Source organism: Saccopteryx bilineata, chromosome 1 (genome assembly GCF_036850765.1).
Source record: "Saccopteryx bilineata isolate mSacBil1 chromosome 1, mSacBil1_pri_phased_curated, whole genome shotgun sequence".
NCBI lineage: Eukaryota > Metazoa > Chordata > Mammalia > Chiroptera > Emballonuridae > Saccopteryx > Saccopteryx bilineata.
Genome location: NC_089490.1, coordinates 159,463,569 through 159,476,957, shown reverse-complemented (window position 1 = coordinate 159,476,957; position 13,389 = coordinate 159,463,569). Strand labels below are relative to the sequence as shown.

The 13,389-nt window shown below is 45.2% G+C and overlaps 1 protein-coding gene across 3 annotated transcripts in view; it reads left to right on the top strand.

The window, feature by feature from the left end:
• ZNF395 (zinc finger protein 395) overlaps nt 1-13,389 on the top strand; it is a 52,782-nt gene that overhangs the window by 18,546 nt on the left and 20,847 nt on the right. For 2 of the 3 annotated variants that reach the window (XM_066278589.1, XM_066278592.1), the window contains exons 2-3: nt 9,414-9,657; nt 11,995-12,227. In XM_066278589.1, the coding sequence (XP_066134686.1) occupies nt 9,427-9,657; nt 11,995-12,227 (464 nt within the window). In that variant the 5' untranslated portion in view covers nt 9,414-9,426. Of the gene's footprint in view, nt 1-6,827; nt 6,976-9,413; nt 9,658-11,994; nt 12,228-13,389 lie in introns of all 3 variants that reach the window. The other variant, XM_066278590.1, reaches the window with a different exon arrangement.

The window sequence follows — 13,389 nt, the reverse complement described above, 5'->3', positions numbered from 1 at the left end:
TGATTCTGGTCAATTGTCCTTTTACAACCTCCCTTCCCAGATGCCAGCCTGAGTGTGGCTACTGAGCAGTCAGAGTGGCCTGTTGTGTTATTTAGCTCTCTGGCTCCCGTCTAAAATAGGAGGGCAGGGGAAGGGAACACATCATGAGTTCCTTCCCGATGCTGGGCACTGTTCTCAAAGGTGGGGCGGGAAATTAAGGCTTTGAGATGGTGGCTAACTGCTGCAAGTCACACAGGGGGAGGTGAGCATCTGCAGTGGGCCGTGACAGCCTCTCCCAACCAGATAGGTCTCCGTTGTGATGGGCTGGGTGTAGGACTTTCGTGGTATCCAGTCTTTTCTTTCCTCTCAGCCATGGCACTCCTGGGGGTGGTGGGTGAGCAGCTGCCCCCCATTCTGAACTAGAAAACATGTATTGTCAATTGTCTCAGCCATGGCACTCCTGGGGGTGGGAGTGAGAATAAAGGGGGAAATTGGGTTAAAAGTGAATCCTCAGAAGCTTGGTTACCTCCCTTCAGGCCAAACAGCTCTGTTCCCGTGGGCCCGTTCGCCATCCTTGTCTTGGAACAAATCCTGGTATCCAGCTCTTATTTCAGAGTTTTAAGTGTTATCAGCCACTAGGATGTTCTGTCATTCCAACAGCACATGTTTCTTGTCTTGTGGCATATCAGTTCCGAGATTACAGCTTATTTACTATCGGCTTACGTTTTGGACGGTGGCTCCGGGTGAGGCTGGGATTCCTGAGCGGTACTGGGCACCTCAGTCCCTTTCCTTACCAGTTTGTCTTTTTGGCTTGCTGTCGCTGGTGGACTGGTCTTGTCTGCACGAGCGTGGGTTCTCGTTTTTCGCTTGGCATCTCACCTTCCTGGCCTGTCTCTCAGACCAGGTGACATTGTTCTTAAGTGCGGTACCTGCAGCTGCTTTGTGTGCTCTGATGATCCGCGGCAGGAGAGGGTCGCTGTCTTTTTATTATATTGATTTCAGCTAGGCAAGTCACCAGGTGGTTCTCACCTTCCCTACAGGCCCCACTGCCTGTTTACTTAGTGCCATGGGGAATGCCATTATTCATTCAAATGACTATTGAGTTTTGAAAGTTTTTCTATTTTAACCATGTAAATGAAAAATGTGTATAAAGTCTAGTCTGCATTTCTCTGCTTTCTTAAAGAAGTGAAAACATACGGAACCCTTTTTCCTGTGTCTCAGGATTGGCACCCTGGGTATCATTGCCACAGTCTTCTCTTTCTGGTGTGTGCACCACTCAGGGCCATATGCTAATGGGCCCTGGATTATTAGGCTTTTAAAATTCTCATCTCCCATGTTTTATGTTTTAGGGGTAGTTCTTTTGTTGCCAACTTTTGCTTCTCTTTCCTATAACTATGTTGAGATCCCTTCTTTCTTTCTTTCTTTTTTTAAAAAAATTAATCCCTCATTGGGATCCACCCAGCAAGCCCTCTATGGGGCGATGTTCTGCCCATCTGGGGCCATTACTCCGTTGCGTGGCAAAGGAGCTGTTTTTAGCACCTGAGGTGAGGCCACGGAGCCATCCTCAGCACCCAGGACCAACTCGCTCAAACCAATCAAGCCATGCTTGTGGGAGGAGATGAGAGAGAGAGAGAGAGAGAGAGAGAGAGAAGTACGAGGGGTGGAGAGGCAAACAGTCACTTCTCTTGTGTGCCCTGATTGGGAATTGAACTCAGGACATCCACATGCTAGGCCAGTGCTCTACCACTGAGCCAACCAGCCAGGGGCCCTTCTTTTCAATGAAACTCACTTTCCTCCTTATAGTGTTTTGAATGAAAAAAAAAAGGCAATGTAAAGCCATTAGGGTTGTGAACTCCAGAACCCTCCATTCTGCACAGCCATCCTGAGCCCCCATCTTCTTGTTGGGTCTCCCCTTGTGGGGAAGAGAGAACTGGACTAGGGAGCAGCCAGGAAAGTGACAAATGCCATTGCTTGCTGGCTTGGGCAAATAAGGAACTTTCTTAAGCACATCATTTTTCTGAGCTGTAAAATGATTGTCCCTCCACATTTTCTTGAGTTTCTGGGAGGTTAGGGAGAAAAAAGGGAAGCTCCTAAATGTGTGTATTAAAGTGAGTGTAAACCTAAGAGCTGTGTAAGCATTTATTCATGGGTGGTTGGAGTTAATGCACGGGTCTCTTATATGCTTACTTTGAGAACTGCTTGAGAAAACTGTTAATTCTTTGAGGCTTGTTCTCCCGGAGATACTCGGCCCCGGTTCCCTCCTTCCTGCAGGCTCTGGGTAAAATGCCGAGTCAGCAGTCATCCATCTCCACGCCTCCTGCTGGAACTCTCACATAGTTTTTGCACAGTGCAAATCAGGTTTAACCACAGTGCATGCACGTACCCACACGTACACATGTGCATGGGCGCCCCCCCCCAATGCATGTACAAAGCAGTGCTGGACACCCTCTCTGCTTCTCACAACACATTGTAAGCATGGTTTTGCTTATGCCTGCTTCCTTGTATAGTATTTTTCAGCTGTTTTGAGCCCTGTCTTCATTTTAAGGCAAACAGCAGGTAATATTCTTCAGGACACATTCCTTTTGAATCTGGGGCTCTCCTCCCTCACAGGAATATCATCTCCTTAAAATCATAATCCTGATGAGACAAGCAAGCTATGGCCTCTGCCCTCAAAGGGTGTTTGCAGTCTAAGGAAGATGCTGTCCCACTGGTTCTAGTAGAAATAGAGTTTACTAAGCCCTAACTGTGCACCAAGCACTGTGCTGAGAATTGTCTTATGTAACTCAGAGTAGCGTCTGCATGACAGAGCAAGGGATGAGGTGCAGCGGCAGTTTTGAGGTAGATGGGGAGCTAGGTGTAAAGGAAGAGGAAGTGTGCTTGTTCCTGGGTAGAACTGTGAAAAAAAACCCCACTTTCTTTCCCTGCCAGTCGTGTAAACGGAGTGGTCTCTTTCTCTTGATTGAATGACTGTTATATAGTCGGACCAACAAAAGTACTTGTTGATCAGGGTCATTTATTATTTGCTGGAGAAATTCAGTGTAATAAAATCAGATGACCTATTTCTACAGCCCATCTGCTGGAATATGAAAATAGCACTGCTATTTGGGGCCCTTATTTTTCCTTCCGTTATTCTGTTACATGTATTAAAGTAATGGGAAGGCTGGATGTTCACTTGCAGGGGCTGCCATGACCAGGATTCCAGCCACTGAATGGGGGATGGGCGACCTTTAAGGTTCCTGTCAATCCTGATAATCTATAATTTTAATTGTATGGGTAGTCTAAACTATTATACATTGAGGCGTTGTAATCCAGTTTTATTAAACCTTCAGAAGATGACAAGAATTTAAATGCTCGGAAAATCCAAGTGGTCATTCTTTGAACAGCTGATTTAGAAATGTTGGTACTGTATTGAATCAGTCACTGATATGTTCAGTGCTGTTTATCTTAAGTTTGTATTGTGAAAATCTAAAATGCACACCACACATTTTAAAAATGGTATAACTGGGCCTGTTAAATAACTTGAGAGATATAAAGTATTAGCTCAGGCCCTTGGTTACTGTTGGAGGGATTTCTGTCCAAAGCCAGGCTGGCCAAAGAGTCCTCTGGGAAGACAAGGTCAGTATATGCTCAGTGAAGTGAGTTTTTTTTTTTCACTTTTTCTGGAGAAGGCAATCCAGTTGGTAGGAAAAACAAAAAACAAACGAACAAAAGAATGATTTGAGAACCATCCGGCAGCATTGGGGTGGTGATGGCAGGGAATGACACCTTGCGTCTGCCAAGTTCAAGTGGTGACCTGCACTTTAAGAGGACCATAGACATATCTGCACAGGATTGTAACTGTACTGCCACTTGGCATCTGTCAACAGAGATGGTCCTTTGCTAAAAGCTACTGGAAAATAATTGGGAATCCTCGTCTCCATTGAGTTGTGTTACAAGAGAAGAGATGTGGTTTGCTGCATTTTAACCTTTGGATGAGCTTAGAACATCACACTGAAGATAATTTAAGTTAAAACTTTACAGATTAAAAAAATATTAATTGATTTTCGAGAGAGCAGAAGGGAGAGAGAGAGAGAGAGAGAGAGAGAGAGAGAGAGACCAATTTGTTATTCTACTTATATATATAATTGTGGGTTGCTCCTTGTATGTGCCCTGACCAGGGATTGAACCTGCAACCTCTGCACATCGGGATGATGCTGCAACCAACTGAACTACTTGGTCAGGGCAAAATTTCACAGATTAAGAGAAACAACAACATAAACTGAGCAACTTTCTGATAAAAGGTTAAGGATGATATGCGAGGTATTACTAAAAACTCAAACTGGCATTCTGTGCAGGGGTTGCCCAGTGGAGACTGAAATAGAAAGCTGAGGTTTTTAGTCGAGAACCTGAAACTGTTGGCAGAGGGTTGCTGTCCCTCACCTTGGTCCATAAATTGTTCGTTAGAGAGCTTGTAGCAGGCACCCAAGATGTAGCAAATGGGAATCTTACTCCAAACTTAACTGTCCTTAACCAAAAGAAAAGGAAAGAAAAGAAAAAAAAAAGATGAACCCAAACTATTAGTCATGCAATGAATCATTTTGATTTATGACCTAGAAGTGCCACTAGGCGATGTCAAGGCTTGCTGCAGTGTCGCTGGGTGGTAGGAGAGAACAGCCATTGTGCACACACACGTACGTGTGCTGAGACATGTGGTTGTCCGGCAACAGTCACATGTCAAATAGCTATTTGCAACTCAGAACCACAGAGAGGGTTTGTTTTCCTCTTCTGTCTGTTCCAGTTATTTAACTGATGGCAGATGTCCTCATTAAGGGCTATTAGCGCATCAGAATATGTTTGCTGAGCCTGGAAAGGGGCTAACCGTTTTTGAACATTGACCAAAATACATATTCTTGGATAGCCAACCCCTCCTATTGGGGACAGCGGAAGGAGTGAGAAGCATAAGAGGGTTCAGGATCCCCTTAGAACTGTAGTTGAAGGGGAAGTCCTCTAGCTTGAATTTGTTTCAGTCAAGGAATTCCATAGTCAAGAATGTAACATCATAAACAGGGATTTGATTACCTATTGAAACATTGTTATTGTTATCCTGAAAAGGATGTTTCTTGATTTCTCTTTGCTGTACCAGAATCATGGCAAGTTAGGGGATGGCTGCTTTAGATGGACCGTTGATTGCTCCCAAGAAAGAAGCCAATAGGGGAATGAATAGAAGTATTGATCAGGGAAGAGAGGTTTGAAGATTGGATTGATAGGTATTATCAGTTAGATGGATAGAAGTGTGCTACGAGGGAGGGTAGGACCCTTCATAGGCAAGCCTGAAAAGTCACTCTAAGGTCCAGAGTTAACTGGGCCCCTCTACCCCCTGCACAGCCGACCTCTGTAGGTGCTGTAATCCACTTTGGAGTCCCTAAAGGACCCTGTTATCTGTAGAGCCATGTCCATAATGTCATAATGAATGAATGTTCTGATAAATACAGGAGAGGCAATGCCCCCCACCTGGTGATGCTGCCGAGCCTACTTTCATTCTATCAGTCACTAGTATAAACTTGGCTAAAATCTTTTAACTTTTGAGACTGTATTATCTCTCTGCTCCCTCTCAGAGGCCAATGTGTATATAAAGGTCTTCCCAAACCACTAAATGATTAACAGTGACTTGGACTGTTTAACAAGGTTAGACGAAAGCATTGACCTCTATTTTGTAGGTAAGAAGTCAGTGGAAAAGAGATTTTCAAGGAAAGAAATTGTACAAAGAAAAAGAAGTAGAGACTTGCAGGATCAAGCTGGTTTTTTGTTTGTTTTATTTTCTATCAAGGTTCACTAACAAAGGAGGGGAAAAACACCATGTAGATAATGGAGTGTTTTATTTTGAGAGATCCCTCACCTCCTGGAATAGTGGCAGGATTGTGGCCTTTGACACCAGGGAGATGTGAGGTCACTCGGCCTCCAGGCTGCCGGTTCCTAGCTGTATAGCCTCAGCAACCTAAGCTCTCTGTGGCTCAGTTTCCTCATCCGAAATAAAAGACAATATGTTAATCTCAGATTGTTTTGAGGATTAAATTAGATGCAGCTTGTGAAAGCTAGTGCCTAGGAGGCACTTAGAGGCAGTTTCCCTTCCTACTTTCTGTTCTGCTTTTAAAAATTAAGATTTGGCTATACTATAAATGAATAAAATAAAGCATATTTCAGTGTGGAATTTGGAAGAGGGCCAGAGGCGAGAGCAAACATACACAGGAACAGACCGGAAGTAGGCAGGTTCACCGACTCTGCAAACCCCACAGGCTTTGGAAGGTGTGGGTTCTCAAACCGAATAAAATATTTTTTCTTTAGATTAGAAAAAGAAAGAAACAGAAAGGCTTATAAAAACATCGCCAGAGTCTGTTAGCTGAATATTTCAGGCTCCGTCTGGAGACGGGCAGCCCAGGAATTTTGGAAATACTATTTTTTTTTCTTCATTTTCAGAGGTAGAAACCTCAAACTTCCTGCTGTGGAAAGTGGGGGTGGCCACCACTTTTTTTGGTCTAGAAAAGGGTTGTCTCTGTGTCTGGGTGGATACTGCCACCTGATGTCTGTAGGTGGCACTGCAGCTTCACCTTGGGCTCTTAATGGAATTACATTGAGCGCCGGAGGTTCTTGGTTCTGGTGTGAGGCTTCGAGAACGAAGGGAGGTGAGGGCTTAAAAAACTGAGTTAGCTTGGATATACCTTTCTTTTGGTAGTGGTCAGGAATTTTCTTCTTACATTTTTTTCCTCCTCTCTATTGTTATTGTGAAGCTGACGTCACCAGACACTTGAACAGGAAGGAGCTCTGTAGGGTGCTGAGGGGCCAACCTTTTCTGACCTTTTCTTTCTTTCTAGGGCATTCTTGGTGGAGATGCCATGCTGTCTGCTGCCAGCCCCTGAAGCTCTGAGTCAAAGACTTGGGAAAACCCCTTTTCCTATCACACTGTATTTATTACAGGTTGTGAAGAGGTTCTGCAGGACCATTCTCTTGCTCTCTCCCAAGGTATTGGCGAGGGGGAGCATTAGTGTTGTGGTTTATTTTTTAAATTTTTCATAAGAATTCATTTAAGCCAAACTGATGCCAGTTACTGGGGAGCAAAATCTAGAATGTTCCGGTGTAGGGTTTTTGTAGAGGAGAGGGTCTCTGAGTGGGGACCGAGCAAGTGTGGATCTGCATTCTCCCTGAGGCTCCCTGAGTAGGAGACTCTGGTCCTGGGAAGGCTTTCTCAAGAATAAGCTTGTTGACTGATTCAGATCACGGAGGGACCTGGAAGATCAGCATTTTTGTTTTCTGGAATGGTGGAGGAAGTTGAAGGTCAAGGCGTGGCCCAGAGGACCCCTGGTGGTCATGGAGTGCCATTGTGGTTGGAACCCTGAGGGCATTGATGAAAGCATCACCAGGGACTCTAGCGTTGCTCTTCTCCTGAGCTCTTCTTGTCTGTAAAATGTAGAGAGCGCTATTACCCAATTCCCTGCTTTCTGGCATGTGAGTGATGGGGGTACAGGGATGCCTCAGAGCGTGCAGAAATGACACATACCGATTTCAGAACAGCTTCTGTTCACCGTGGGATGAACCGTGCCGAGGCCCTGGATGGTCTTCCCTGGTCCTCGTTTCCATCACCCTGAGTGCGTTACCAGCTGACACCTGCTGTTGGAGGCAGGGCGCTGGCCACTCCAAGGCAGGGAGGTTCCTGGATCTGGAGTCAGGAGACCAAATCTGATTCAGGCTCTTTGTCATAGTGAACAAGTCACTTAAACTCTCTGAGTTAGTTTTCTCAAGTGTAAAATGAGGAAAGGACAGTTAGCACAGCTCATTTCTGTGGCTTTTTTGGTTTGAAGCCAACTCAGCTGGAGAATGTGAGTGCCTGACAGACATCCTCGTGCTTTGACTTAGTGGCAGTCATGTGCCGTGTCACAACGGCTAGTTCAGTGACAGACCACATATGTGACAGTGGCCCCATGAGATTTTAATAGAGCTGAAAAATTCCTATCGCCTAGTGACATTGCGGCCGTCACCACGTTATAGCGCAGTGCATTACTCACGTGTTTGCAGTGCCGGTGTAAACAAGCCTGCCCTGTCAGTTGTATTAAAGTCTAGCAGTACAGTTATGTGTAGTGTATAATGTGATAATAAATGACTGTTACTGGTTTATGTATTTACTATATTACACTTTTTATAATTATTTCAGAGTATACTCTTTCTACTTACAAAAAATGTTTGCTATAAAGCAGTGTGCTGTGTCATGCCAGCAGCAGCCTCGTACATCAGTGTTTAGCACGCCTCTTGATCACATCATTTTCTCCTGTGCTGCTTTGTACGGTAACATGTTATATGGGCTTGTAGTCTAGGAGCAACAGGTGATAACATATAGCCTAGGTGTGTAGTAGGCTATGCCATCTAGGTTTGTTTAAGCACACGCTGATGTTTGCATAACGATGAAGTCACCTAATGATGCATTTCTTAGAACGTGTCCTTGTTGTTAAGTGGCATGTGAGTGTATCGTATATCAGAACCTAGCCTGGTGTGTGTGTGCTGAGGTTGAGCTCAGAGGATGCTACCTGTAGGCAGAGCAGTTCAAACAGCATGATACTGGATACAGCCTGCAGGTAGAATAATAAAGGGTTTGTTAAATTAGCAATGATACATCTGTCTAAGAATATGCTGTGTGGCTTCTAAAAGGGTTTTTATAGGCTCAGTGGTAGTGTTGGCCCAGCGCGTGGATTCCTGGTCAGGGCACATAGGAGAAGCAGTCGTCTGCTTCTCCACCCCTCCCTTTTGTCTTCTCTTTCTCTCTCCCTCCCCCTCCTACAGCCATTGCTTGATTGGCTCCAGTGCATTGGCCTCAGGTGCTGAGGATGGCTTCAAGGAGCCTCCACCTCAGGGGCTAAAAATAGCTTGGTTATGAGCATGGCCCCAGATGGGCAGAGCATCCGCCCCAGATGGGGGTTGCTGGGTGGATCTTGGTCGAGGCCCATGCTGGAGTCTGTCTTCCTATCTCCCATCTTCTCACTTGGAAAAGAAGGAAAAAAATGGAAAAAAAATAAAAGGGTTTTTATAGAATACCATTTACTGATATAGTAAAACCTACACAAGATCCTAAATGAAAATTCAGTTTATCAAACCATGATCCATTTTTTGTAGAAATGAAAGTAAAAAATATGTGTATATAGGAAAGCATGAAATGCTATATAGCAAAGGTGGGTATCTCTGAGAGACGTCTTGAGTGATTTTTCTTTGTGCTTATCAGTATTTTCTAAGTATCCTCTGGAGAATGGGTATTAACTTTGTAAAAATAAAAAAAATATTGTAATAGTTACTATAAAATGTTTCATCCATTTTAATAGGTGCAGCTCCTTCTGCATGTAGGGCACAGTACTGAAAGCTTCCCGATTCCTCCAGATAACGGCTCAAGGATTCTGTGTCCCCCTTTGCCTCCCCAGGAAAGATAGCAGCATGGCCAGTGTGCTGTCCCGGCGCCTTGGTAAACGGTCCCTGCTGGGAGCCCGGGTGTTGGGGCCATCCGGGGCTGCCCCACCGTCAGAGCCTCCGGCAGAGCTGCTGGAAAGGGCAGCTCCCCAGCCCTTCTTCGCCTCCAAGGACACTTCCTGTCAGCGGCCCAAGGAAGTCCTCAAGGCTCCCGGCACTTCAGGCCTCCAGCAGGTGGCCTTTCAGCCTGGGCAGAAGGTAGGTTGATCCCTGAGTGGACGGTGGCCAACCTCCCCAGGCTTGGGGCCAGCAGACAAGTGGTACCCCGATTGACAGGCTGGATATCCCTGGGCATCAGTTTGCGTGCACATAGACCTTTAACTTGCAGCCCGGCGGGTCCTTGGGCAGCAGGCTGCCGAGAGAGTGAGGCAGCAGCAGCAGACCCAGGGCTCCTCCATGATATTGCTGTCAGGAGGAAAAGTTGGCAAGACCTGACATCTGACATCCTGGGCTTAGGCCCACTCTAAACTTCAGTTCCAAGTATGGCCAGAGCTCAGTTTTTCTTAACTTGCCTTAGTTTGCACCTTTACAAAACAAAGAAAAGAATCTCAGGTTCACGAGAGACAGATAAGGTCAGTGAACTACCTTTAGAAGTTTTCAAGAGAGGAAGGCGTGGCAGGGCCCAGCTATGACCTGTAACTGATATTAGTTTTCCTTTTTTTTTTTTTTTACAAGTGAGAGGAGGGGAGATAGAGAGACAGACTTTTGCATGCGCCCTGACTGGGATCCACCCAGCAAACACTGTCTAGGGCCGATGCTCTACCTATCTGGGGCCATGCTCGCAACCAAGCTATTTTTAGCACCTGAGATGGAGGCTCCAACGAGCCTCAGTGCCCAGAGCTCATGCACATGAATCAATTGAGCCATGGCTGTAAGAGGGGAATAGAGAGATAAGGGGGAAACAAGGGGTGGAGAAACAGATGGTCACTTCTCCTGTGTGCCCTGACTGGGAATTGAACCTGGAACTTCCACACACCAGGCTGACACTCTACCACTGAGCCAACCGGCCAGGGCAACCTGTACCTGATATTCTCACTGGATCCAGATACATGGGCTTCTCTTTCATTGCCTTCTCAAGGGCCATATATAGACTCTATCTCACTTCCCCAACAGCTAGCAGCCCTAGAGAGAGGTCAACCTACCTCTCCATCCTTACCATCTCGTCTCTAGGGAGACTCAGAAGTCTCTGAGGAACAAAATGCAGCATGAGCAGTGGTAGTCAACCTGGTCCCTACCGCCCACTAGTGGACATTCCAGCTTTCATGGTGGGCGGTAGCGGAGCAACCAAAGTATAAATAAAAAGATAGATTTAACTATAGTAAGTTGTTTTATAAAGATTTATTCTGCCAAACAGTGAAAATCTGACATAAAGTACTTGGTAAGTAATTATTATTATATGCTTTAACTTGTGGTAACTCTGCTTTATAAATTTTATAAAATAAAGTTACTTCCCTACTTTATAAATCACCTTTACTAGGGAACTGGTGGGCGGTTAGAAAATTTTACTACTAACAGAGATACAAAAGTGGGCGGTATGTATAAAAAGGTTGACTACCCCTGAGCATGAGCAATTCAAGGCAATAGTTGGGAACCAGCAGATATATAGGACTTCAGAGGTAAGGCAGGGCAAGAGAGATCTGGAGGGTGGGCCACAGATTCCAAATTCATTTGATTAGAGAATTTAATTCATTTACATTTAAAGTAATTATTGGCAGGTAAAGACTGACTATTGCTATTTTTTAATTATTTTGTTCTGTAGTTCTTTTGTTCTTGTCTCCCTCTCTTGTCTTCCGTTGTTGTGATTTGTTGATTTTTTTTTGTAGTCATATGCTTTGATTCCTTTATCTTTTGTGTATCAACTAGAGGTTTTTTTCTTTGTAGTTACCATGAGGCTTATAGAAAACATAGTTATAAAAGTCTGTTTTAAGATAACAACTTAGCCTCAATTGCATACAGATTCCAAGTTCAGGAAGAAAAATATCTCAGAAATGGACATGTTCCTTTTCTCCATCTAGAGCAGGGGTCGGGAACCTTTTTGGCTGAGAGAGCCATGAACACCACGTATTTTAAAATGTAATTCCATGAGAGCCATACAATGACCCATGTACGTTATGCATTATCCAATAAAAATTTGGTGTTGTCCTGGAGGACAGCTGTGTTTGGCTCCAGTCACCCGCAACCATGAACATGAGCGGTAGGAAATGAATGGATTGTAATACATGAGAATGTTTTATATTTTTAACGTTATTATTTTTTTTATTAAAGATTTGTCTGTGAGCCAGATGCAGCCATCAAAAGAGCCACATCTGGCTCGTGAGCCATAGGTTCCCGACCCCTGATCTAGTTTATAAGGATCTGTTTTGGGAAGAACCAGTCCACTGGGCGCTCAGGTGGGAAGCAGGTCCCTGAGAGCCTCTGCTTGAATTAAAGATGACTCAGAGGACACAGTTTGTGTCAGGTGGATCCTGGCTCCCAGAACTTGGGGAATATGGGATAAGAATGACTAACCTGATTGCTGTTTTCTCCCCCACCCAGGTTTATGTGTGGTACGGAGGTCAAGAGTGCACAGGACTGGTGGAGCAGCATAGTTGGGCAGAGGATAAGGTGACAGTCTGGCTATTGGACCAGAAGTTACAGATCTGCTGCAAAGTGGAGGAGGTGTGGCTGGCTGAGCTGCAGGGCCCCGTTCCCCAGGTGCCACTGATGGAGCAGGGAGCCCAGGCACAAGCCTACAGGCCTGTCTCCAGGAACATTGATGTCCCAAAAAGGTTTGTGCGGGAGAACCTGGGCTCTAAAAATCATGTGGATGGTGAGAAATGGAGTCGAGGCATGTTTTGTGATGAGGGAGGAACGTGGAAGTCCTGGGTGTCTAGTTGTCAAGTCCTGGGACAGATGGGGCACAAAGAGCAGAGAGGGCACTCTTTAGAAAAACCCAGAATAGTATCTTTTCTTCCCCATCACTCTGTGATGGGTGTTCTATCATTGGTTTGGCTAAAGGCTGTTTTTCCTCTCTTTATGCTTAAACTGAAATTAGTTCTTAGTTTTTCATGATGAGAGGCAGAAAAAAATGGCTTAGCTCAGGAATCAGTAAACTTGTTCTGAACAGGCCAGACAGTAAGTAATGTAGTGTAGGCCTCATGGGCAGAGGAGTCTGCTGCTGCAGGGGCTCGGTTTGGCCACGGAGCAGGACAGCAGCCACAGCCAGTGGAGAAGTAGATGGGCGTGGCTGCACTCCGGGAAAGCTTTACTATGGACACTCAGATTTCAATTTTGTATCATTTTCATGTGTCAAGAAGTAAGTCTTCTTTTGAAAAAAATTTTAAAAAAATTTAGTGAGAGGAGGGCAGGCAGACAGAGACTCCCGCCCTGACCGGGATCCACCCGGCACGCCCACTAGGGGATGATGCTCCGCCCATCTGGGGCGTTGCTCTGTTGCACTGGAGCCATTATTCTAGCACCTGAGGCGGAGGCCATGGAGCCATCCTCAGCGCCCGGGCCAACTTACTCTAATCGAGCCATGGCTGCAGGAGAGGAGGAAGAGAAGGAGAGAGAGAGGTATGAGAGGGGGAGGGGTGGAGAAACAGATGGGCGCTTCTCCTGTGTGCCCTGACCGGGAAATCAAATCCAGGACATCCAGACACCAGGTCAACACTCTACCACTGAGCCAACCGGCCAAGGCATTCTTTTGATTTTTGAAACTATTTAAAAAATATAAAACCATTCTTAGCTTGGGAGCCATCCAGAAGCCAGCAGCAGGCCATGTTTGGTCCACAGGCCCTGGATCGCTGACCCCTGGCTTAGATATTTAAAATCGTTGATGATTTCTTTTTAAATTTTATTTTTCAATTACAGTTTACATTCAATATTATTTTGTATTAGTTGCAGGTGTATGGCATAGTTCAAAGCCATTCATGTATATCTTGCTTTAAA